The following is a 27944-nucleotide window of genomic DNA, read 5'->3' as shown; positions in this document are numbered from 1 at the left end:
GTTGAATAGTTTAAAGCTCTTGCAATATAAAACATGATTTATTTTGAATACTAGTAACATGTTATGAGAAAGTTCAGAAATATTTACAATTTATATCAAGAAAGGTCTAGAAGTACTTGCCTTATCATAGATGATTTCCAACCTTGTACTCATCTAACAGTTCTATTCATCAATCACTTTCCTTCTTTTTCTATGCATTGCTTCTATTCTTCGATCACTTGCTTTCTTTTATCTACCCCTCAATTTACCCAAATCGGATTTACGGATTGAAAATTATGACCAAAACAGACAAACAATGCACATATAGTCATCTTATACATCAATCTGTTCACATATACAACAAAGCACGTAAGATATTCGATCAAAATAATTTTTCAAAATAAGATTCGGGGTTAAAATGATTTTCCAGGTATTTAATACAAATTTTTTAATATTTTTCCGAACTAAAACGGGTCTCCGAATCATTTCATAATTAAATATCAGGATTTGAACACCCGAATCTGACTTTAAAATTATTTAATAATAATTATCGAGCCTTCAAAATAATTTAAAATTATATTTTAAAGCTCAAAACTATTTTTCAGAATTTTTAAATCGAAATAAATAATTAAATCAATTAAAATCAATTAATAATTAATATAATTAATGAACCAATTAATATTAAATTAATTGATTAATTAAAATAATTAAAATTATTTAAAATTAATTATAAAATATATCAGATTTATTTTTAAATAATTAATTAATTAAAAACACTTTTTTGAATTTAAAATAAACAAATAAACATTTTTCTGATTTTTAAAATAACAAAATATCATTTTTAAAATATTTTTAAACATCAATCTAGTTTTTGTAAGTTTTTGAACCCTGGGTATTAAATATATAAATCAGGAAAACCACCGGGGGTTAAATTGCATTTTTCTACCCCGTCATCATTTCCGGCGATTCGCCAGCTGGACTCCATGGCAGCCGCCATGGAGCTTTTCCGGTGGCCGGAAAATGCCCAGAAACGAGTCAAAATCACGGGGTTTGTTCCCCTGAACTCCAGGATCTCATATATGTGATTAATTTCAGCAAACGATTCGTAAATCTTCTGGAAATCTCGGCCAAAGTTCCCGACGCCGCCGTGCGGCGTTTTTCGGCGAACCTGTTCCAGACATCCTTCGTTCTTTAGATTTACATCAATAAATTGCTCTTTCAACGATCTATTCGGTAGTACTAATTAATTGCATCAATAACCCTTATTCAGAATTCCCCGAAATCCAATCAAGAACATTCAACACATAACCCAAACTTAATATTCCGATAATCAAACCCCTTTTTATACATGTTATTAAACTCCAAATTCATCATATAATATACCAAAATGACCAGATAAAAATTATCTACAAGATACAATCATCAAATCATATCAACAACATCAAGATCAAAATTTCATATATTAATCTTTAATTAATTCGAATTAAAATAAATAAATAAGAAAATAACCTTTATATCTGCACTGAAATGATTGATTGATTGATTGATTGAGCTACTATTCGGCATATAGCACGCTTGATTCCGAGTTCGATAACGCTTTCATTTTTGGTTTTGATTATCAAGAACGCAACGATTTTACAGGATTTTCTCTCTAATTTATCGGTTTTATCTGTTCGATTATGATTATACGAATAAAATGAAATAATAAAAGGGCTATTTATATTTATGGAATATTGATACCCGTTAGATCTTATTGGATCGAAAAATAAATTACTTAGCCGCTAAGTAACTGCAAAAACGATCCGATTTGATATCAATATTGGATAATTATCAAAACCGGGCTTCTTATAAAACACTTTATACAAAGATAATGTAATAATATCCCATCTTTCGAGAATACGGGTTTTATTGATCTATCAAAATTATTATCGTATCAAAAATTTTGCGCATACGGGTCAAACCGTACTCCGGATCGAAAAAGTCAAAATACGGAAAATGTTCAGAATAATCAGATTAGGTAAGGAAGGAGTTTTCCGAAGAGTTTCGGGTTTTAAAAACGCAAAAACAGTTGAAGTTGGACGATTCCCAACTTTATAAAATAGTTTTGTAATTATTCAGAAAATAATTAATAAAATCATAAATCATTATAAAATCATATAACAGTCCAAACATTACCAAGAAAATACCAGAATTATCTATATTTTATTCTGGACATAATAAAATTAACATACCTATACTTTACCACATCTAAACATCCACTTATCAAACACCAATCATCAGATATTTCACCAAAAATCACATAATAATCAAATAATAATTATTTACTGATAAAAATAATTACACGCTATGCCCTAGATATTACAAATTGGAACTTGTTCATATTTCCATAATGAACAAGTTGGGGGAGATTGTTAGGAGCAATTGATGATATCAAGCAGAAATTATCAGAAGTTCACATCAGAACTTATATTAACGGATGATGATGACATCAACGGATGATGATATCGACGGATAAGGATATCGACGAATGATGATATCAACAGATGATATAATCAGTATTTGTCACATCAGTTGATCTTCGATAAGGAAAAGGAAACAGGAACTCAAGGAGGTGAAGGACTTTATCTCAGAAGCATTGTATAAGTTTCCTTGTTGTTAATAGAATAGGATTCCTTATATATTGTGTAGTTGTGCTCTATATAAAGCATAGATTAGGTTCATGCTATATGCCTTGCAATATTGTTATATATTTCTCATAACCTAGCAGCTCTCAAGGATATTTGTTCATCCTTTCGAGAGATTATGTTTGTAATAAGTTTTTATGAGTTAATATAAAAATTGTTGATTATGTTGAAGCTTTGTCGAATTGATTGTATTAACTGTATTCACCCCCCTCTACAGTTGATTAAGGGCCTAACATGTTGGTACCTCCCCCATGCCATATGTAGGAATGCTCAAAGCCTTGTTGACATTATTGACATCAAACTACACATGTCTACCTTGAATTAAGTAATTGACCACCAAAGAGATTGCCTGGTTTTCATGCACAACAGTATTCACCACAGTTGAGTTCCAAAACTTGTTGAGCACGTCCAGGTATAGAACAGGATTAGCAGTCAAAGCTCCTGTAAGATAATATTCAGATAAAAACTTGACAAAACACTTGAAACTATCAGGAGCTTGGTTTACATCTGTAAATGCCAAATAATTGGTACCATCCTTTGGGATAACAACTCTAACATTGTTGGTAGCCATTGTAAGTTTTTGAGTTTGAATAGGTAAGATATTTAAGAAAGAAAGAGTTTGAAACGAGAGAGAATAGTGAATATTTGCAAAAGCTAGGTTAATTGAGATCTCAAAAGCGTAAAGAGGGGTTATTTCGAGATGTCTGGGTATTTATAGGCTAGAGATGTGACTAGTCGAGAAGTAGAAATAAACTGTTGATATTTTATCGAGAAGTCACATGAATTAGAAAACTCATGTCGATATGTCACTATCCTGACTCTTATTGAGAACTAGATAGTGACTTATCGAGATGTGGAATAAATACCCAGTTTGTCCTAATTGGACTAAATTATTCCAATTTATATTGAATAAATCAATATAAAAATAGAATGATTTTGTATCAAAAACATTTTACTAAAATAATTTATTGAATTAAATTGTTTCAGTTCTAAGTTATTGAGAAGTCTAAAATTTATAATTGTAGAGAATTCTATGTATAAACATATGTCGAGATCTCTACAACACTTATTGAGAAGCCATAATTAGGCTTGTCGAGAAGTCCATCGAGAAGTCATGCAAAAGACTTATCGAGAAGTCTCAAAATGACTTGTCAAGAAGTCATTTGGACTTATCGAGAACTCAGTTCTCTATATACCTTTGACCTTTTTTCAGTTATGTCTTGTATTAATTTCATATATTAAAAATGTGGATCAACAGTTAGACAATTTTTCTCAGAATTTGAAAATATCCAAGTTAAGTTTTAAATTTTGAAAAATAAATATATAGAGAATTCTGAAATATTTATAATTCATATTCTAGTTAATTTCTAATTAAATCAAATTAATTTTGATTTATCAGAAATTAATCTGCTGAAACACATTAGCCGAGTTCTTGTGTTTATGATAAAGAATTTAGCATACCAATTTCACCTACAAGTTTAGTAAAAGTTGCTTCATCCAAAAGTTTAGTAAAAATGTCAGCTAATTGTTTTTCTGTTGGAACAAAAATAAGCTCAATGGTACCATTTGCAACATGTTCTCTAATGAAATGGTAACTTACATCAATGTGCTTAGTTCTAGAATGATTAACTGGATTAGCAACAATAGATATGACACTAGTATTGTCACATATGATTAGAATTTTGTGAAACACTAGGCCATAGTCCATTAATTGATTTCTAATCCAAAACACTTGAGCACAACAACATCTAGATGCTATAACTCAGCTTTGGAAGTTGATATAGATTGTTGTTTCTTACTGTACCAAGATGTCACGCCCCCAACTCACACACACAATCCAGATATAACCCATAAATAAACTACATATTAATAAAATATAAAAGATAATCATAATTAGATTATAATCCCAATAAAATAGAAACAATCCTAGAATCACTACAGGTTTGGAGTATGGAACAGCCCTTCTATCTATTACATAATATATGATGGTCGCTCTCATCCTTCTAGGTTGTCAAAACTACCTGAGCCCTCACATAGTCTTCAGCTTGCCTACCGGTTGACTTACGCACATTCTGCTTGGTACGAACCATATTTGCTAGCTGTAGATCAGGATTAAATACAAGAAAATGAGCTAAAGTGCTCAGTAAGTACTAAACAGTTCCAACAACACATGGTATAATCTCATAATCAGGAGAGCATAATTTGAAGAGATGGATGGATGGTATTAATTAATGGCATTAATAGCAAGAAATCATATCATAAAGGCATAATAACAATAAGGAACATGGTATATAGCATAATGGCAACATGTTATAAACATTTATAATCAAAATGACTTCAAAATTCATTTAGGATGCTATGGATTACAGCCGGTGATCAGCCGCGAAGTAATCCCGGACCGCGCTGGGTTCTCAAATATAATGGGATCCCTAGGAAATATTTAAGCATATCAATAAGTGTGGAAGGGACCAGCGTCTAAGTCCAATCCACTAAATCAAGAAAACATTTATTTTGTTTTTAAATAATCATTCATTTTATAACATGGATGCCAGGGAAGGTTTTGTAACAACAACTATCGGTAATGATCAAAAGGGTTATAGATTATCACTAATCAAGTATAGGTCAAAGGTCTAATGGAACCAATGGAATGAGGAATATATCAAGGGTAAAGCACTAGCAAGGTTACAAGTTGAAGCAGTTGCAATATTTATAAGTTTCGTGTAAAAACATGGCAATCATCATAAGATACAGACAAAAGCATTTATAGTAATTTACGAATCGAGGATAGGAATATTTGCAATACAATAAAAGGTTCAGAAGTACTTGCCTTCTTATTTGATTTGGAAATTACTCTATTTAAATGGCACGAGTCTTCCCTTTTTCAGATTCAGAACCTCAAATTTGCAGGAACTTCGAAGTATCAGAGAGATATTACAAGGTGAACAAGATTTTTAGCTTGGTTTGGTTTGAGAAATGAAAGAAAATGAGAGAAGGGGAAGTTTGCTCTCGGCCGAATGGAATAAGGAGGGAGAGGGTGAAGTGAAAATATGGTGGTGGGTGGAAAATGATAGCACTCACTTGATCTTTAGTCTTTTAAGTTGTTAGATTGGTAGTGGAATTGTGAAAGGTCCATTGTATCCTTTTTCCAAGCTTGAGCACTAATGCATGTAAGGGTAGATAAATCTTTTAATTGGTAAAAATGAGTTAAGTGGGGTGTGAAATGTCAATCATAGCCTTAGTCTCTTTTGTGTGAGAATTTGCATGCAAGGGTACTATAGTAATCCAATAACTTTTATTCTAAAATATAGTGCATGATTTAAAAGAAAGATTTTTAGTAAATAATTTATAATTTCATAAATCATAAAAATTATACCATAAAATACTTTAGAATATTAAAAATTTTATAAGAGTACTACCAAATTTTTCGAGCAAAAATATTTTCTTGAAAGGAATTTTCAAAGATTAAATGCTTGAACAATAAACCATTTATGCATGCAATTAATCAAATTTTTATGCAATTAATTTTTTTTAAATATAATATATCACTATCTCAATTTTATCTAATCGTCTAAGCACAAAATTCTCATATCTAAATATTCGTACACATACGCAATCCACAAGAATCAAATTGCCACATAAGAGAATAAATATACATAACTCACGAGAATTCAAATTATTACATAGAATATATAAACGCTCATATAATATTCTAAATAATTTGTCGGTTGTCACATCTTCTCCCCTTATAGGATTCTGTCCCCAGAATCTAAGAGAACAAATGAGGATACCGGTTCCGCATCTCTAACTCTAGCTCCCATGTTGACTCCTCAAATTTGGGATTTCTCCAAAATACTTTAACAAGACTTGCTGATTTCTTCCTAAGATTTCTCTCTTGTCGATCAAGTATCTGAACAGGTTGCTCTTCTTACGACAAATCTTCCTGAATCTCTACTGGTTCAATTTATATCACATGGTTAGCATCTGGGTTATACTTCTTAAGAAATGATACATGGAATACATTATGCACATGCTGATACTGCGGTGACAAGGCTAATTCATAAGCAACTCTCCCTACTTGATTCAAGATTTCAAATGGTCTGATATATCTCGGTGCTAATTCCCATTTCTTTCCAAATCGGGTCAATCCTTTATATGGTGACACCTTTAACAATACAGCTTCCCCTATTTCAAAGTTCACATCCTTTCGAGCGGGGTCCGTGTACTTTCGTTGTCTATCCTATGCCGTAATCAATCTTTTCTTAATTACAGTGACCGTGTCATTCATTTATTGAATCAATTCGAGTCCTAGAATATTCCCTTCTCCAACTTCATCCCAACTTGTTGGTGTTCTGCATTTTCGTCCATATAGAGCTTCAAACGGTGGCATGCCAATATGGAGTGGTGACTATTATTATATTAAAATTCTACGAGTGGTAGATGGTCTTCCCAACTTCCTGCAAAATCAATCGCACAACTTCGCAACATATCTTCAATGGTTTGGATCGTTTGTTCACTTTGGCCATCAGTTTGCGGATGATATGCCGTACTCATATTCAGTTTTGTTCCAAGGCTTTCTTGAAATTGTCTCCAGAATCTTGAGTTGAATCGCGGATCTCGATCCAAAACTATAGATATAGGTACACCATGACGTAATATGATTTCATGTACATACATGTGAACCAGAAGTCTATCTAACGAAGACTTCTCATTGATTGGAAGGAAATGTGCCGACTTCGTAAGGCGATCAACTATTACCCAAATAGGGTCATGTCCATATCGTGTTCGTGGTAAACCTACTACGAAATCCATGGCAATATTTTCCCACTTCCATTTTAGAATCTTCAACGGCTGAATCAAACCACTTGGCCTTCGATGTTCCGCTTTCACTCTTTGGCATGTATAACATTTGGAAATCCATTCTGCAATTTCTATTTTCATGTTAGGCCACCAAAAGCTTTTCTTTAGGTCTTGGTACATTTAGGTACTTCCCGGGTGAATCAAAAATCTTGAGTAGTGTGCTTCTTGCAAAATATCATTCTTCAATTCAGTCACTTTCGGAATCCAAATCCTTGACAAAAATCTCAATACACCTTGATCATCTTTCTGTGTACATATCTCCTCTCCTGTCAGCTGATTATCCTCTTGAGTTATTACTTCCTCTTGAAATTTCTTTATTTTCTCTAATAGTGTTGGTTGAAAGACGATGGCATAACACATCTCTCTTGTTCCACCATAATCATAAAATTCCAATTGTAAATTTTCAACTTCATCAAATAATTCCTTTGGCATTGTTATCATATTCAACTTCTCCTTTCTACTCAAGGTGTCTGCTACCATATTGGCCTTTCCTGGATGATAATATATCAAACACTCGTAGTCCTTGATCAATTCCAACCATCTTCATTGTCTCATGTTTAGTTCCTTCTGAGTGAAAATATACTTCAAGCTCTTGTGATCCGTGAATATCTCACATTTCTCCCCATACAGGTAATGTCTCCACAACTTCAAAGCAAACATTATTGCAGCTAATTCTTAGTCATGAGTTAGGTTCCTTTGTTCGTGTGGTTTGAGTTATCTCGAGGCATACGCTATCACTTTTCCATGTTGCATCAATACGCATCCCAATCCTTTATAAGAGGCGTCACTGTATATCACAATGTCTCTCTTATGATCAGGCAATGCTAAAACTGGAGCAGTAACTAATCTTTGCTTCAATCCTTGAAAACTACTTTCACACTTCTCCGTCCATACAAATTTCTCATTCTTTCTTGTCATTTTGGTCAGTGGAACATCAATCTTTGAAAAATCCTTTACAAATCTCCTGTAATATCCAGCTAAACCCATAAAAATTCTTACTTTCGTTGGCATCTTTGGTCTCTCCCAATTCATCACAGCCTCAATCTTTTCAGGATCCACTCTAATTCCATCACAACCAACAATGTGTCCTAAGAACCTTACTTCAGTTAACCAAACTCACATTTCAAAAACTTAGCATACAATTTATCCTTTCGCAACACTTCCAAAACTATTCTTAGATATTCCATGTGGTCAGTTTCCATCTTCGAGTATATCAAGATATCATCGATGAAGACTATGACGAATTTGTCTAGGTACTCCTTGAATACTCGATTCATCAAATTCATGAAAGCAGTCGGTGCAATTGTTAATCCAAAAGCCATGACGAGAAATTCGTAATGTCTATATCTCGTTTGAAAAGCTATCTTCGGTATATCTTCAGGCTTAATCTTCAATTGATGGTATCCCGATCGCAGGTCAATCTTCGAAAAACAAGAAGCTCCCTTGAGTTGATCAAACAAATCATAGATGCTAGGTAAAGAGTAACGATTCTTGATCATCAACTTATTCAACTCTTGATAATCTATACAAATTCTCATACTTCCATCTTTCTTTTTCACAAATAAAACCGGTGCGCCCCACGTCGAAACACTTAATCTTATGATTCCCTTGTCCAATAATTCTTTTAATTATTTTTCCAATTCCTTCATCTCCATCGGTTCCATTCTATATGGTGCTTTTGATACGGGTTCAGTGTCGGGTGCAAGATCTATCGTGAATTATATTTGACGTTCTGGGGGTAAACCAGGAAGCTCTTCCGGAAAAATGTCTGGTAAATCTCGTACCACTGGAATGTCTTGTGGATTAGAAACTTCTTTACTTTTGTCAACTACATATGCTAAATACACTTCACATCCTTTTCGAATCAACTTCTTTGCTTGCATCGAGGTGAGAAATGTCCGCGCTTGCTTATGGCCGTTAAACGTCACTCTTTTACCTTCAGGTGTACATAATACTACCTTCTTATTCCTACAATCTATCTGCATACTGAAATTAGTCAACCAATCCATTTCTAGGATCACATCAAATTCGCCTAATTGGAAAGGTATAAGGTTTGCAGGGAAAACATGTCCGGCTATCTCTATTTTACAATGAGGACAAACATGATTGACATACACTCCATCCTGATTAGCTAAGATAATGGATAAAGGTTCAGGCAACAATTGGGTTTCATAATTCAGTTTATCAACAAATGATCTCGAAATAAAAGATCTCGTGGCTCCAGAATCAATTAATACTTTAGCACTAATGGAATTCACGGAAAGCGTACCTGACACGACATCTGGACTTTGAATTGCATCTTTCATATTCATGTTAAAAGTTCTTGCCTGAGCTGGATAAGTCAAAACAGGGTAAGCCGAAGATGATATCATCTGAGGTTGGTTGGAAGACATTGGAATTACTGGAGTTGACATGGGGGTTTCTGTCCACCAGTTGCCTGAGATCTATTTTCTTGTGACCTAGTCCCAAATTCCTTCTTCTTAAAGTTTCCAGGTCCAACCTGAGGTCTAAATCTCTGAGTACTTTTTTGATTCTGGCTCATGTGACTTGAGCCTTCTTCTCCCGTCTCAAATCTCCTTTTCATGTTATTCTTCTCTTTCTGGCTTTGCTAACTTTCTCCTTCAATCACGATAGACTTTTGGACCACTTCAGCGTAAATAGTTAATTCAAAGGTTGCTACACGAATCCTAATCAAGGGCTTCAATCCTTGCTAAAACCTCTTTGCCCTCTTCTCTTCAGAATCGACATATTCACCAACAAATCTGGAAAGCTCCGTAAACTTCTTCTCGTAATTTCCAACTGTCATATTCTCCTGCTTCAATTCAAAGAACTTCATCTCCATTTGAGTTTGCATGTAGCGGGGAAAATACTGGTCCAAAAACATTATCTTAAACCTATCCCAAGCGATAACTCTCGTAGCTTCTAAAGTCCTAGCCATCTCCCACCAATAATTCGACTCTCCCTTGAGAAAATAGGTGGCATATTCGACCTTCTAATTATCTCCGATATTTACCTAGGAAAAAGCCTTTTCAATCTCCTTAAGCCAAGCATGGGCTTCTACCGGGTCCTGCGCTCCTCGAAATTCTGGTGGTTTTACAGATTGAAAGGTTTTAAAGGTAGTGATTGTTGCTGGGGGTTGTTGAGGTGGTTGCATTTGTTGAAGAAGTTGTTGTTGTGCTATAGTGTTTGTTTGTTGGCGTACTAGTTCCAATAGTTCTGCTATATCAGGGTTTGGATTTTCTTCTTCATTCCCTGGGTTGGTAGTGGTTCTTCCACAGGCTCTTCTAGGTGCCATTTAATGAAATAAGAGTTATAAAATTTTAATAATTCAAGTGATTCAAGGTTAGGGGATTATCATGGTATACAGATTTCGATATAAGCAATAAAGGCGATGCATGGTTGCAGTTATGAAGTTTAAAAGAGAAATAAAGGAATTAAGCAGTTCTAAAAAGGTGCATAAGTAAAATGAACACAAATTTTAGGTTTAAAAGGGCACAAATGTCAGACTACGAATTCAAGTTTTAAATGGTTCAAGAGTCTAGAAAACAGAGTCAACTAGTATATGGCACCAAGGCTAGCCTAACAAAGCAATAAATGGTCAAATCTCCTAAAATTAATCCCAGGTTTCCTCCTCGATCTCCTCCTCAACAGGCCGGGTCCTCACAGAATTAGGGGTGTTATCCTCTCGAAGCATCCTCACCACACTCGTTAGCTCATCCGCTATCATCTGGATATTGATCTAGCTAGTCCGGTCTCGGTGCATGGGCATCTCTCCAAGTCTGGTAGTAGCTACCTCGATCAATGACTCAAGCCTCAAAATGGTCTTTGTCTTAGGTCCCTCTCCAAACAGCTGCTCCCTCCTATGTGCCTCATTGAGTCGCTCCATCATCCTATCATACTTCCCCTGGAGTCGATCATGCTCTAGCCTTAAGTCAGCGTATATCGAAAAAGCAATGGTGTCGGCCGGCGGGATCGAAGAAGATGAGTGCGCAAGTTGCTGCCAAGAAATATATTTATATATAAGGGTTAGATACAATTAACTCGAATAATGCGTACTCGTACTCTCAATATTATCCTTTATACATATACTTCCTATAACCTAATTGGGTTGTCCAGTGACTTTAAAACTCGGCTCTGATACCAACCTGTCACGCCCCCAACTCATACACACACACAAGCCAGATATAACCCATAAGTAAAACTACATATTAATAAAATACAAAATATAATCGTAATCAGATAACAATCCCAACAAAATAGAAACAATCCCATAATCGCTACAGGTTTGGAGTATGGAACAGCCCTTCTATCTATTACATAATATATGATGGCCGCTCTCGTCCTTCTAGGTTGTCAAAACTACCTGAGCCCTCACATAGTCTTCAGCTTGCCTACCGGTTGACTGACGGGCGGTCTGCTTGGTACGAACCATATTTTCTAGCTTTAGATCAGGATTAAATACAAGAAAATGAGCTAAAGTGCTCAGCAAGTACTAAACAGTTCCAATAGCACAAGGTATAATCTCATAATCAGGAGAGCATAATTTGAAGAGACGGATGGATGGTATCAATGGTATTAATAGCAAGAAATCATATCATAAAGGCATAATAACAACCGGGAACATGGTATATTGTTAGTGTATACTGAAAAAAATTATTTGAAGTATGTACATTTATTTCTGGCCAGTTTATTTGAGAATCATTTGAATGTTTACATGTTGTCTAATATTATATATATTGTGAACAATCTAGTATCAAATGGGATACAGAATATTAGATTGTTAAATACGATTATATAATATAATAAGGTTCACATCACAAGTGGTGTTGGACAATCCACTGGTATGGCTGTAGTATTATTTAGATTAGTTTATATTGACTAATAAATAATACTAGTATACTTTATGTATATTGAACATGATCAAATTTAGAATTGTTCCCTTAATACTGATTAAGAAGGAGAACTAAGATTCTATGTTATTATTAATGCTTAGGTTCTTAATCCGGAAATAGTAATTGACACGTGTATATTATTTACATGCTTTGATTTATATATGAAATAATTCTTTTGAAATATATCATTATATTTTGGGTGATGAAATTATATACATGGTGGATATTATTTATTGAAGGAATCCATGTCCTGATAATATTCGGGTTAATGATGTCCCCTTGAAAGCTCAAAAAGATTTAATTAAGTGAAACCCTGCAGGTGGAATTTATTCTGGCATAATTAAATAAAGGTTGAGTGGATGATCAAGGATAAAAGATATTAATTAAATAAATTATCAGTAATTTATTTAATTAATGGACATATGATATTTTAAATATGGGGAATTTAATAAGCAAATAATATTGGAACCGAATTAATTAAATTACGGTATTAGGAAAGGTAGTGCAAATATTAATTCTTTAGTGGATTGAATTAATATTTAATTACATTGGGCTAGGCTCAAGATGTAATTAGAAGGCCCAACCTAATTATCCATGGTCCCTATTGTAGCCTATATATATTCTTATTCTCTTCTTGCTTGGGATTGTGTGAAAACATATTGTAGCCACCAAGGAGCAAGAAGAGAGGATAACTTGAGAAGACGGAGGCCACACTTCGCTCAAGGGAATTTGGGAATACAATAGAAGAGCGTGGAATCAACCATTAACAAGGTAATCCTCTTTTCGTAATCTTTATCGTAAAACGTAGTAACACCCTAAGTCCGTGGTTCCTAACATATATAGCATAATGGTGTCATGGCAACATGTTATAAACATTTATAATCAAAACGACTTCAAAATTCATCTTAGGAAGCTACGGATTACAGCCGGTGATCAGTCGTGAAGTAATCCCGAACCACGTTGGTTTCCCAAATATAATGGGATCCCTAGGCAACATTTAACCCTATCAATAAGTGTGGAAGGGACCTGAGTCTAAGTCCAATTCACTAAATCAAGAAAACATTTATTTTGTTTTTAAACAATCGTTCATTTTATAACATAGATGCCAGGGAGGGTTTTGTAATAAAAACTATCGATAATGATCAAAAGGGTTATAGATTATCACTAGTCAAGTGTAGGTCAAAGGTATAATGGAATCAATGGAATGAGGAATATATCAAGGGTAAAGCACTAGCAAGGTTACAAGTTGAAGCAGTTGCAATATTTATAAGTTGTGGGTAAAATCATGGCAATCATCATAAGATACGAACAAAAGCATTTGTAGTAATTTACGAATCAAGGATAGGAATATTTGTAATATAATAAAAGGGTCAGAAGTACTTTCCTTCTTATTCGATTTGGAAATTACTCTATTTTAATGGCACGAGTCTTCCCTTTCTCAGATTCTGAACCTCAAATTCGCAAGAACTTCGAAGCATCAAAGAGATATTACAAGGTGAACAAGATTTTTCGCTTGGTTTGGTTTGAGAAATGAAAGAAAATGAGAGAAGGGGGGTTGCTCTCGGCCGAATGGAATAAGGAGGGTGGGAGTGAAGTGAAAATGAGGTGGTGGGTGGAAAATGATAACGCTCACTTAATCTTTAGTCTTTTAAATGGTTAGATTGGTAGTGGAATTGAGAAAGGTCCATCGTATCCTTTTGCCAAGTTTGAGCACTAATGCATGCAAGGGTAGATAAGTCTTTTGGTTGGTAAAAATGAGTTAGTGGGGTGTGAAATGTCAATCATAGTGTAATAACCCCAAAATTTTGAATTTTTTTGTAACCCTTATGAATAGTGTTTTTGTTGATATTGCTGAATAAGAAAACCTTTCATGCCACGCTATGTAGGGGTTCTTTTAATGATATTCTGAGATCGTATTAGTACTCTATATGATAAATAAGTGTATGTAAAGATCGTCAGAATCCAAATTCGAACACTTTGATTTTTCCCGAAAATTCACCAGATACCGAAAGAATTGAGTATAAGATAACAGGATAGAAAGGATTTAAATTCAAGGATTATAAGAGAGGATCATAAAAGGAATATAATGTATTGAGAAAGGTTAAGGAAACCCAAGTAATAAGATCCCGGTTATGATCCCTCAAACAATAAACGAAAACGAAAGTTAAGCGAACCGTATAACAGATCAGCGGTCATTAGCCAAGTAATTAGAAGCTAATTAAAGAGGTTAGTGAGGATGATGTCATCAAACCAATAAGAAGAGGACAAGTGTGGGAGGATGACATAACAAGGTGACATAAGCATGACAAAGAAAAATGTGTTGTTGGTTGATTAAGAACCACACAAAAGTTACCATGGTAAAAAGTAATTAAAACAAATCAAAAGCAACCAACCAAGCCAAGAACTATTCATTTCACCAAAACACAAAGTTGACTTCTCTTTTCTTCATCAAATCTCTCGGCCTCTCTTTGTTTTCAAGAAGAAAAAAACCAAAATCTAAGATCCAAGCCTTGTTAATTAGTGAGGTAATTATCTAATACTCCTTATGCATAGATATAGCTATCCTATAAGTTTGAGCTTCTAATTCATTCACAATCTCTTCCTAAAAATCATGGAAGAAGATGGTGAATAGTGTTTTTCAAGAACTTAAATTTTTGTTCTTGAGTTTTTGTTTAGATTAAGCTTGGATCAGGACTTTTAAGGGTGATTCCAAGCTAATTACTTGATTCTCCACTCTCCAAGGAAGGTATAACCCCTCCAAACCCTAACTTTACTTGAGTATTAGGTTTAGTTTTGTTGTTATGGTTCATGAGAAGCATGATTCTTGTAGACTTAGAGATTGGTTGGTTTTATTATGTTTTGGAGTTGTAAATCTTGATGATTAGTCAATAAACTTAAGTAAACTCTTAGTTCATGATTGAGAAATAAGTATGAATTGGTGAATTGGTAATATTGAGTTGTTGGGGCTGTTGTAGTATGGTATGGATGGATTTTGGTTGTATGAATGAATTGTGGTTGATTGGTGGTTGGTTTGGAGTAGAATAAAATTGGTAATCGCGTAAACATAGCCGTCGTAATGTCCGATTTACTTTAGACTGTTTTTGCTCTTAACATTAGGACCCGAGAACTCCCTGTTAGATTTTGACCATTTCCATGATTAGATAGTTCATGTTACGAGCTTCGTTTTGATATGTGGTTCGTTTGAATCCGATGTACGGTTTAGGAGAAACAACCGTTTTAAGTAACGGCGTTTCGCGAACGAACCATTACCCCTAGCCTTACTTTGAAACATAGGTTAAAGACCTTGAAGGACTAGTTGGAGTATGAATCATTTATGTAAAGTGTATAAGGCAGTTGGTAAGGCACTCGCGAAAGAATTGCCTTAAAACCCTTAATGGTTAATTTATTAAAAATGGTGGAGCCGAGGGTACTCGAGCGACTTAAGGGAATCATTGAGCGCAAAGCGAGTGTTAGAGTCTAATTGGTTAAAGTATAGATTCATAAGCGAATTTGGTTTAATTCCAACTTATATGTTGTTTATAGGTTACTAGACTCGTCCAAGCCATTTGTCACCCCCAGTAGCTCAGGCAAGTTTTCTACCCATTATACCGTTGTTGTGATGTATACATATGTATATGCATTATCTTGTGATAGATGCATGATGATTAATTAGCAAATTCTTCCGATATATTGGAGCATGTGATATGGTATATATGCATGCCTGTTTCGTAATCTTGATATATATCTGTTGATTCAGTTGCATAATACCTATGCTAGAGATAAGCAGTAGTTGCGTATACCCTTAGTATAGGGGACCCCAAGGTGAACATTTTCTAAAACCGGGAGTCGATGTTCCCGAGTATATTATATATATATATATTTAAATATATATATATATATATTGATATAGTTTTCAAAACTATTAATCGAATAAGGTTTATTCGATAACTTTATTTTATTTAATGAATATTAGTTGAGTATTCATTCGAGGACTTATGACTCGATTTATTTTATTTAATGAATATTATTTTGAATTTTCATGTGAGGACTTATGACTCCGCTTATTTATTAAATAATATTCTTTATTTTATTAAAGAATAATGTTTCGATAATCAAACTTATTTTCGATTATTCAAATAAAGATCATACTTTCGTATAAGTATATCTTTGGTTATTAATATTCATTTCAAGTATGAGTTTTAAAACTTTTACTTCAATTGTTTTTAAAGTTTATTCCTTATGGGAATATTATTTAAATAATAATATTCAGATATTTTCTAATATATCAGGACTGATTTATTTCATTAAATCAGCATTTCTCCAAACATTCTTAAAAATGTTTTCTAGTCTTAAAAATGATTTTAAAAGTTAGAGCGGATCCCAAAACTCATTTTTTTATATATTTAAGATCTTCCTTTCAAAGGGGATTTAAATACTCGCTCAACACCTGAGGGATCTGGCTATGTGGTGTATTTTATATTCGCAACGTGGTTGCTGTTTTGAGAAAACAATTTGATTACTTGCCCAATGTTCGGGAAGTAAGTCCATCTAATTGAGTCGGCATAAGCGACAGGCCGGGGTACGGTCTATGAAGGTGTAAGAGGGTGGGTGACAGTCCATCCACGCGTGAGTGGCCAGGTAACGGTCTAGCGCGAGGTCCGAATGCGGCCAGGGTGATGACCGGCGAGGAATTCATCCATCTATAGTAGGAAAGGTTACTTATTGGTATCTTTGCCTCATCAGCAAGATATCGGGTTTATGCCACAATTCTTTTCCTTTCCAAAAAAATGCATTGGATGTTACAAACTCTGTTCATACTTTACATGACAGAGGTTTTCAGAAAATGTATAAGAGATATATATGTGGATATATATATCGGGACTTAATGAAGTATCTCATAACTTCATTTCATTCAATAACATTTCAAAGATTTAATCTATTCAAATCTTATCTTGTAGTCTCATCTATGTGATGAACTGTCGAAAACTCAGTATACTTTGAACAGTGGTAGTTCAAGTAGTTTTATAAATGATATAAGTATAGTGAAGTATTTGGTGACTTCATCCCTTGTTTTTGCTTATATCCAGTAAGTAATTATCTTACACTTGATAAAGGATTTTAGTAAGTTATTCATTTAGATACTTGCATTATTGTTTACACTATATATTATCTTGTGAGTTGTAATGCTCACTCTTGCTTTATTTCTTCATCACACAACAACAGTTAGGAAAGATGGCCAGACTCAAGCAGACCCAGCGCAAGAGCGTGGGAAGCGCCCCGCGCCTTCCCGTTGAGATCATAGCTGCTATAGCTGCGGAGGTAGATCTATCTGTAGATCAGACCTTCTACTTTTAGGAATCAATTATGTATAATTATAACTTGTGGCAGATAATGGAAATTAATTGTAAACTTATCAAGTAATCATTTTGGGTTGTAATAACTTTTAAATTGTGGATTCAAAGACTTGTACTTATTTCAATTTCATCTCTGAGACTATAACGGGTTGTGGTGTGTGTTAGTGTGGGGTCACAGCATGAGGTTATTTATTATTAATTCAGTTAAGTGATATTGTGGAAAGAAAGACCGTGACGACCCGGATCCCTGACCCCGGATCTGGGGGTGTTACAGAAATGGTATCAGAGCTAAGCGTTATAAACTTCAGAGATGATGCGACGATATAATAATAAACTCACAAAGATAATAAGAACTCTTGCCAAGTTCATGGTCGGACTACTTAAAGTAGCGCTGACAGTTAAAACCCTTACGAGAACCCTTATAAGTATCATGATAGTAACTTAGCTCATTTAATGTATAGGCACATGAGATAGAGGACCCTGAGATGTTCGAGCGTGAGCATGATGAGGCACTGCTAGATGCCGAGGATCAGGAGGAGCCTGAGATGGAGGAGGATGAGGAGGACCCCTCAGAGGAGTCAGAGACAGAGGTTATTGCTATTTCAGATGAGGAGGACCCGGATGAGGTCCCAGTAGCTGAGGAGCATGTCGGAGCTATAGTGGAGTACACTGGTACCCCTTTACCCACACTCCCGGTGGTCAGAGCTCCTACCCCTCCACCACTATCTTGGAGCCCCTATGATGACAGCTCAGAGACCCATACTCCCGAGCCTAGGCAGACCGAGGAGGCACCCCCAGCGGCTCCGGATTCACAACCTCTCGACCCTGCCCATAGGCAGTCTTTGTTAGCCCACGGCTATGTTCAGGATGTACTGAGGACCCGAGTGGGTGTTGCTGAGGCCCGGCTGGATGAGGTCAGGAGGGAGTTGGATGCGGAGAGGGCGGGTAGGCGTGCCCGAGCTTATGAGACTAGGGCTACTATACCCCGATACTTGAGGAGGGAGCTGACGGGGATAGAGCTCACATCCCGAGCGAGACTCCGATCGCTCCAGGGGGACAGGCATGGTAGGATCTCCAGGCGGCAGGCCGACTAATCTTCCGTCGTGCGATGGAAAGGGTATGGGAGCTGACCCACTCCGGTGTGTGATTCAGGACCGGAAATGGGATAGTCTAGTTGTCTAGTTAGTCGAGGCCTTAGTATGAGCCAATTTTCCGAGATAGTTGACTTGTATATAGCATCCCTTTTTCTGACTAGACAGATAGACTCTTGTGTATCACTTTTGGGCAGATGGCTGTAGCACTGTTGTACTTTTGACCAGATCAAACTATGTATTTCTCGCATTATGTATATATTTGTTTCCTTTCAGTTCAGTTTCTTAGTGACGAGATCACTGTTTTTATCATTATTATTACTGCACTTCTTATTAGAACTGTCATAATATAATAGAATTGCGAGATACATTCTCCCCATTATAGAACTGTGCAAGGCACAATGTTGTGTATGATTATGACCTAACATTTAATTTCCCAAATATTTATCAGTATCATGCCGCCAAGAAAGATTGGAACTAGGGCGAACCCTGGATCTGAGGACCAGGGAAGCCATAACCAGGATGATAGGAACCAGGAACACAGTGAAGAGGAAGATGAGGATTATGTTGAACAGGATGACTCCCTGTATGAAGAGGAGGAGGAAACATATGATGTTGAGGGATTTGAGATAGAGGCTGAAGAAGGAGAAACTGAGATTGAGCAACCAGTACCAAACCCAGGCATGGATCCCATGGGCCAGTTCATGCAACTACAACTTGGAACGTTAACCCAACCCACCCCCTCAAGGAAATAACAATGCGGTGGCAAACTCTTTCAGGGCTTTTAAGTCCCTTAAGCCCCCTGAGTTCCACGGATCAGCCGACCCAGTTGAGGCAAGGGCATGGCTAAAGGAAATGGAGAAATCCTTTGAGATTCTGAGTACCGATGAGGCACAGAAGACTGTATTTGCTACCTACCTTCTGAAAGGAGAGGCCAACTACTGGTAGGAGGCCAAGAAAAACATGGAGACAAATGCTATCATAACCTGGGAGAGGTTCAGTCAATTGTTTTTGGGAAAGTATTTCCCGAGGTTTATGGAGAACCAGATGGAGCTCAAGTTCTTGGAGTTAAAGCAGAATAACTTATCCGTAGTAGCTATGAAGCAAAATTTACTGAGTTATCAAGGTTCGTGCCGGAGTTTGTGAGCATCGAGGAAAAGAAAGCTAGGAGGTTTCAGCAGGGACTGAAACCGTGGATTCAGAATAGGGTGGCAATCCTTGAGCTTACTGATTATGCCACTCTGGTGCAAAAGGCAACAATTGTAGAAGCCGGAAGTGAACAGATGCAGAAGGAAAGAGAGAAGAAGGGAATAAAGAGGAAAACTATGAGCATGAGTGGAGGTTCCGCATGAGGGAGCTTCCCAACTAGATTTAATCGAGGACCAGTGTCCCTACCGGGAAAGAGTACCGGGTTTAAGCGGCCAATGGGTGTGAATGTGAACCAGAGCGGCCAGAAGTCAGGAAGGTCCTATTCCAACCAGTCTCGACCCCCATTACCAGCCTGTAACACTTGTGGTAGGATGCATTCTGGGGAGTGTAAGGGGAAGCCAGTAACCTGCTTTAAGTGTGGTCGAGAGGGTCACTATTCTAACAAGTGTACTTTACAACCCCCTAGTGTCAGCCCGACCACCATCTGTTATCAGTGTGGAAGACCATGCCACATGAGGAGGGAATGCCCAGGGAATAAACCAGCAGCTTCAGAAGCAAGCAGGGCTGCTTCTAATAAGCCACCTACTGCGAGGACTTTCAACATGACAGTCCAGGATGCTATGAAAGACTCAGATGTCATAGCAGGTACCCTTTCTCTAAATTCAGCTAGTGCAAATGTTTTATTTGATTCGGGAGCAACTAAATCTTTTATATCAAGAGACTTTGCGCATAAATTAAGACTTAAGGCTGAACCCTTGATAAAACCTTATAAGTAGAAATAGCCAACCATGAAGTTATTCATGTTAACAAGATTCACCCCGCCTGTGAGTTAGGCATAGGGGAACAATCTTTTAGTGTTGATCTGATTCCTTTTAAATTAGGGGAGTTTGATGTAATTTGGGGAATGGACTGGATATCTAGCAATGATGCTCAGATAGACTGTAAGGGGAAGAAAGTTAAGTTAAATATCCCAGGAAAGAACGAAGTCATATTTAGAAGAAAGAGGCAGACGCAGAAATTTTTGACTATGGCCCAGGCCAAAAGGATGCTACGAAAAGGAAATGAGGCTTACCTAGCCTATGTGGTGGACACGCAGAAGGAGGTGCCCGACTTATAAGATATTTCGGTAGTCAACGAATTTGAAGATGTATTCCCACAAGACCTTCCGAGATTACCACCCGATAGAGTGATTGAATTTGCTATTGAGTTGGCTCCAGGGACGGCGCCAGTTTCAAAGACACCTTACCGGTTAGCCCCATTAGAAATGAAGGAATTAGCTAATCAATTGTAGGAACTCTTAGATAAGGGTATGATCAGACCCGGTGTGTCTCCGTGGGGAGTACCAGTGTTATTTGTTAAGAAAAAGGATGGGAGCATGAGGCTGTGCATCGACTATCGAGAGTTGAACAAGCTAACCATAAAGAACTGGTACCCGCTACCTAGAATAGACGATCTGTTCGACCAGCTAAAGGATGCTGTTTATTTTTCCAAGATTGACCTGAGAACTGGATATCACCAGCTAAAGATTAAACCCGAAGATATTTCTAAGACCGCGTTCCGTACCAGGTATGGGCACTATGAGTTCTTGGTAATGTCCTTTGGATTAACCAACGCCCCAGTGGCTTTCATGGATTTAATGAATAGAGTATTTAAGAAGTACTTGGACAAGTGTGTGATAGTTTTTATCGATGATATTTTAATCTACTCAAGGACTGAGGCAGAACATGCAGAGCATTTGAGGATAGCTCTAGGAATACTCAGAGAGGAACAGTTATTTGCCAAATACTCGAAGTGTGAATTCTGGCGGAATGAAGTACAGTTTTTAGGTCATGTGATTAATAAAGAAGGAGTATTGGTCGACCCATCCAAGATAGAGGCAGTCTCAAATTGGGAAAGGCCAACCACACCCACAGAGGTAAGAAGTTTCATAGGATTGGCCGGCTACTATCGTAGATTTGTACAGGACTTTGCGAAGATCGCAGCCCCTTTGACACGACTTACTCGTAAGACAGAGAAATTTGAATGGACTGAAAAATGCGAGAACAGTTTTCAGGAATTAAAGAAAAGGTTGGTAACGGCCCCGGTGTTGGCATTGCCAGACGGAAAAGGAGATTTTGTGATATATAGTGACGCGTCGCACAAAGGATTAGGGTGTGTTCTTATGCAGCACGGTAAAGTGATTGCGTATGCGTCGAGACAACTGAAGGAATACAAGATTAGATATCCTACTCATGACTTTGAGCTCGCGGCAATAGTTTTTGCCCTAAAAATTTGGAGGCACTACTTGTATGGAGAGAAGTGCGAGATTTTCACAGACCATAAGAGCCTCAAGTACATATTTACGCAGAAAGAGCTCAACATGCGCCAGAGGAGATGGTTAGAGCTAATCAAGGACTATGATTGTGAGATTCTCTATCATCCGGGGAAAGCCAATGTGGTGGCTGATGCCCTTAGTAGAAAGGAAAGACTCAGAATGATAACGACTTCGGAAGAATTGATAAAGGATTTTGAGAGAATGGAAATAGAAGTAAAGGTAACCGGAACCGGAACTGAAAAACTGTTTGAGATCTCGATGCAGCCAGAGTTATTGGAAAAGATCAGACTGTGCCATGAGAAAGTAATGAATGAAGGCAGAGAGTCAATGACTGGAGAAGAGATCCATACTGAGAAAGATGATAAAGGGATAATGAGGTACTCCTACCGGATTTGGGTTCCGAACGTTCAAGAGCTTAAAGATGAGATTTTGGATGAAAGCCATAGTTCAAGGTATTCCATTCACCCGGGAAGCACCAAGATGTATAGGGATTTGAAGGAGTATTACTGGTGGCCCAACATGAAGAGGGACGTAGCAGAATGGGTAAGCAAATGTTTGACTTGCCAAAGAGTAAAGGCAGAGCACCAGAGACCCAGTGGACTTTTACGACCCCTGGAGATTCCCGAATGGAAATGGGAACAGATAGCCATGGATTTTGTTGTCGGTTTACCAAGGACGAAAGCCAACCATGATGACATATGGGTGATTATAGACCGACTGACAAAGTCAGCTCATTTCATTCCTATCAATGAGAGATACACAGTCGATAGACTGGTAGACATCTACCTTAAGGAAATAGTGACGCGACATGGAGTCCTAGCGTCCATTGTCTCAGACCGAGACCCCAGGTTCAACTCCAGATTTTGGAGGAGCTTTCAAGAATGTGCGGGGACCAAGTTAAATATGAGTATCGCTTACCATCCCCAGACGGATGGGCAGAGTGAAAGGACCATCCAGACACTAGAGGATATGTTGAGAGTCTGTGCAATAGACTTTAAAGGAAGTTGGGATGATCACTTGCCGTTGATCGAGTTTTCTTATAACAATAGCTTTCATGCTAGCATTGGAATGCCGCCTTATGAGGCCCTGTACGAAAGAAGGTGTCGATCTCCCTTATACTGGGATGAAGTAGGAGAGCGGAAGATGCTCGGACCCGAAGTGGTCCAAAGGACCAAAGACATAGTGCATCTCATCAGAGGACGGCTGGTAGCAGCCCAAGACAGACAGAAGAAATATGCAGACCTAGCCCGAAAGGACAAGGAGTATGAAGTAGGGGACTTAGTACTACTAAAAGTATCCCCTTGGAAGGGGTTAATGAGGTTCGGAAAGAAAAGAAAACTAAGGCCAATATACATTGGACCTTTTGAGATACTAAGACGGATTGGGAAGTTGGCATACGAGCTAGCCTTACCCCCGAACCTACAACAAGTTCATCATGTGTTCCATGTATCAATGCTAAGGAAGTATCATCGGGTTGCCAGACACATAGTGGAGTACGAGCATGGGGATATGCAACCAGATCTGACTTACGTGGAGAAACCAGTAAAGATTATGGATAAGAAGGAGCAGGTGCTTCGGAACAAAGTGATCAAGCTAGTTAGAGTGCTATGGCAGAATCATAATGTGGAAGAATCAACTTGGGAATAGAGAGCACAATGCTAGAAAAGTACCCCCACTTGTTTTCTATTTGATTCCGGGACGGAATCCTTTTAAGGAGGGGAGACTGTAATAACCCCAAAATTTTGAATTTTTTTTGTAACCCTTATGAATAGTGTTTTTGCCGATATTGCTGAATAAGAAAACTTTTCATGCCATGCTATGTAAGGGTTCTTTTATTGATATTCTGAGATCGTATTAGTACTCTATATGATAAATAAGTGTATGTAAAGATCGTCAGAATCCAAATTCGAACACTTTGATTTTTCCCGAAAATCCACCAGATACCGAAAGAATTGAGTATAAGATAACAGGATAAAAAGGATTTAAATTCAAGGATTATAAGAGAGGATCATAAAAGGAATATAATGTATTGAGAAAGGTTAAGGAAACCCAAGTAATAAGATCCCGGGTATGATCCCTCAAACGATAAACGAAAACGAAAGTTAAGCGAACCGTATAACAGATCAGCGGTCATTAGCCAAGTAATTAGAAGCTAATCAAAGAGGTTAGTGAGGATGATGTAATCAAACCAATAAGAAGAGGACAAGTGTGGGAGGATGACATAACAAGGTGACATAAGCATGACAAAGAAAAGTGTGTTGTTGGTTGATTAAGAACCACACAAAAGTTACCATGGTAAAAAGTAATTAAAACAAATCAAAAGCAACAAACCAAGCCAAAAACAATTCATTTCACCAAAACACAAAGTTTACTTCTCTTTTCTTCATCAAAGCTCTCGGCCTCTCTTTGTTTTCAAGAAGAAAAAAACCAAAATCTAAGATCCAAGCCTTGTTAATTAGTGAGGTAATTATCTAATACTCCTTCTGCATAGATATAGCTATCCTATAAGATTGAGCTTCTAATTCATTCACAATCTCTTCCTAAAAATCATGGAAGAAGAGGGTGAATAGTGTTTTTTAAGAACTTAAAATTTTGTTCTTGAGTTTTTGTTTAGATTAAGCTTGGATAAGGACTTTTAAGGGTGATTCCAAGCTAATTACTTGATTCTCCACTCTCCAAGGAAGGTATAACCCCTCCAAACCCTAACTTTACTTGAGTATTAGGTTTATTTTTGTTGTTATGGTTCATGAGAAGCATGATTCTTGTAGACTTAGAGATTGGTTGGTTTTATTATGTTTTGGAGTTGTAAATCTTGATGATTAGTTAATAAACTTAAGTAAACTCTTAGTTCATGATTGAGAAATAAGTATGAATTGGTAATATTGAGTTGTTGAGGCTGTTGTAGTATGGTATGGATTGATTTTGGTTGTATGAATGAATTGTGGTTGATTGGTGGTTGGTTTGGAGTAGAATAAAGTTGGTAATCGCGTAAACATAGCCATCGTAATGTCTGATTTACTTTAGACTGTTTTTGCTCTTAACATTAGGACCCGAGAACTCCCTGTTAGATTTTGACCATTGCCATGATTAGATAGTTCATGTTATGAGCTTCGTTTTGATATGTGGTTCATTTGAATCCGATGTACGGTTTAGGAGAAACGACCATTTTAAGTAACGGCATTTCGCGAACGAACCATTACCCCTTGCCTTACTTTGAAACATAGGTTAAAGACCCTAAAGGACTAATTGGAGTATGAATCATTTATGTAAAGTGTATTAGGCAGTTGGTAAGGCACTCGCGAAAGAATTGCCTTAAAACCCTTAATGGTTAATTTATTAAAAATGGTGGAGCCGAGGGTACTCGAGCGACTTAAGGGAATCGTTGAGCGCAAAGCGAGTGTTAGAGTCTAATTGGTTAAAGTATAGATTCATAAGCGACTTTGGTTTAATTCCAACTTATATGTTGTTTATAGGTTACCAGACTCGTCCCAAGCCATTTGTCACCCCCAGTAGCTCAGGCAAGTTTTCTACCCGTTATATTGTTGTTGTGATGTATACATATGTATATGCATTATCTTGTGATAGATGCATGATGGTTAATTAGAAAATTCTTGTGATATATTGGAGCATGTGATATGGTATATATGCATGCCTGTTTCGTAATCTTGATATATATCTGTTGATTCAGTTGCATAATACATATGCTAGAGATAAGCAGTAGTTGCGTATACCCTTAGTATAGGGGACCCCAAGGTGAACATTTTCTAAAACTGGGAGTCGATGTTCCCGAGTATATTATATATATATATTTACATATATATATATATATATATATATATTGATATAGTTTTCAAAACTATTAATCGAATAAGGTTTATTCGATAACTTTATTTTATTTAATGAATATTAGTTGAGTATTCATTCGAGGACTTATGACTCGGTTTATTTTATTTAATGAATATTATTTTGAATATTCATGTGAGAACTTATGACTCCGCTTATTTATTAAATAATATTCTTTATTTTATTAAATAATAATGTTTCGATAATCAAACTTATTTTCGATTATTCAAATAAAGATTATACTTTCGTATAAGTATATCTTTGGTTATTAATATTCATTTCAAGTATGAGTTTTAAAACTTTTACTTCAATTATTTTTAAAGATTATTCTTTATGGGCATATTATTTAAATAATAATATTCAGATATTTTCTAATATATCGGGACTGATTTATTTCATTAAATCAGCATTTCTCCAAACATACTTAAAAATGTTTTCGAGTCTTCAAAATGATTTTAAAAGTTAGAGCGGATCCCAAAACTAATTTTTTTATATATTTAAGATCTTCCTTTCAAAGGGGATTTAAATACTCGCTCAACACCTGAAGGATCCGGCTCTGTGGTGTATTTTATATTCGCAACGTGGTTGCTATTTTGAGAAAACAATTTGATTACTTGCCCAATGTTCGGGAAGTAAGTCCATCTAATTGAGTCGGCATAAGCGACAGGCCGGGGTACGGTCTATGAAGGTGTAAGAGGGTGGGTGACAGTCCATCCACGGGTGAGTGGCCGGGTAACGGTCTAGCGTGAGGTCCGAATGCGGCCAGGGTGATGACCGGCGAGGAATTCATCCATCTACAGTAGAAAAGGTTACTTATTGGTATCTTTGCCTGATCAGCAAGATATTGGGTTTATGCCACAATTCTTTTCCTTTCCAAAAAAATTCATTGGATGTTACAAACTCTGTTCATACTTTATATGACAGAGATTTTCAAGAAATGTATAAGAGATATATATGTGGATATATATATATCGAGACTTAATGAAGTATCTCATAACTTCATTTCATTCAATAATATTTCAAAGATTTAATCTATTCAAATCTTATCTTGTAGTCTCGTCTATGTGATGAACTGTCGAAAACTCAGTATACTTTGAACAATGGTAGTTCAAGTAGTTTTATAAATGATATAAGTATAGTGAAGTATTTGGTGACTTCATCCCTTGTTTTTACTTATATCCAGTAAGTAATTATCTTACACTTGATAAAGGATTTTAGTAAGTTATCCATTTAGATACTTGCATTATTGTTTACACTATATATTATCTTGCGAGCTGTAATGCTCAATCTGGCTTTATTTCTTCATCACACAACAACAGTTAGGAAAGATGGCCAGACTCCAGCAGACCCAGCGCAAGAGCGTGGGAAGCGCCCCGCGCCTTCCCGTTGAGATCAGAGCTACTATAGCTGCAGAGGTAGATCTATCTGTAGATCAGACCTTCTACTTTTGGGAATCAATTATGTATAATTATAACTTGTGGCAGATAATGGCAATTAATTGTAAACTTATCAAGTAATCATTTTGGGTTGTAATAACTTTTAAATTGTGGATTCAAAGACTTGTACTTATTCCAATTTCATCTCTGAGACTATAACGGGTTGTGGTGTGTGTTAGTGTGGGGTCACAGCATGAGGTTATTTATTATTAATTCAGTTAAGTGATATTGTGGAAAGAAAGACCGTGACGACCCAGATCCCTGACCCCGGATCTGGGGGTGTTACACATAGCCTTAGTCTCTTTTGTGTGAGAATTTGCATGCAAGGGTACTATAGTAATCCAA

At 36.5% G+C, this 27944-nt stretch overlaps 1 protein-coding gene across 1 annotated transcript; it reads right to left on the bottom strand.

Annotated features, from left to right (window-relative positions):
- Positions 1 to 9238: 9238 nt before the first annotated feature.
- On the bottom strand, positions 9239 to 9934 carry LOC141660444 (uncharacterized). Its single transcript, XM_074467427.1, has one exon. It carries the CDS (start codon positions 9932 to 9934, stop codon positions 9239 to 9241), a length of 696 nt encoding a protein of 231 aa, XP_074323528.1.
- Positions 9935 to 27944: the final 18010 nt, after the last annotated feature.

This window comes from Apium graveolens, chromosome 5, assembly GCF_009905375.1.
Source record: "Apium graveolens cultivar Ventura chromosome 5, ASM990537v1, whole genome shotgun sequence".
Taxonomy (NCBI): domain Eukaryota; kingdom Viridiplantae; phylum Streptophyta; class Magnoliopsida; order Apiales; family Apiaceae; genus Apium; species Apium graveolens.
The sequence above is the reverse complement of the archived record's forward strand: the minus strand, read 5'-3'. Positions and strand labels throughout refer to the sequence as shown.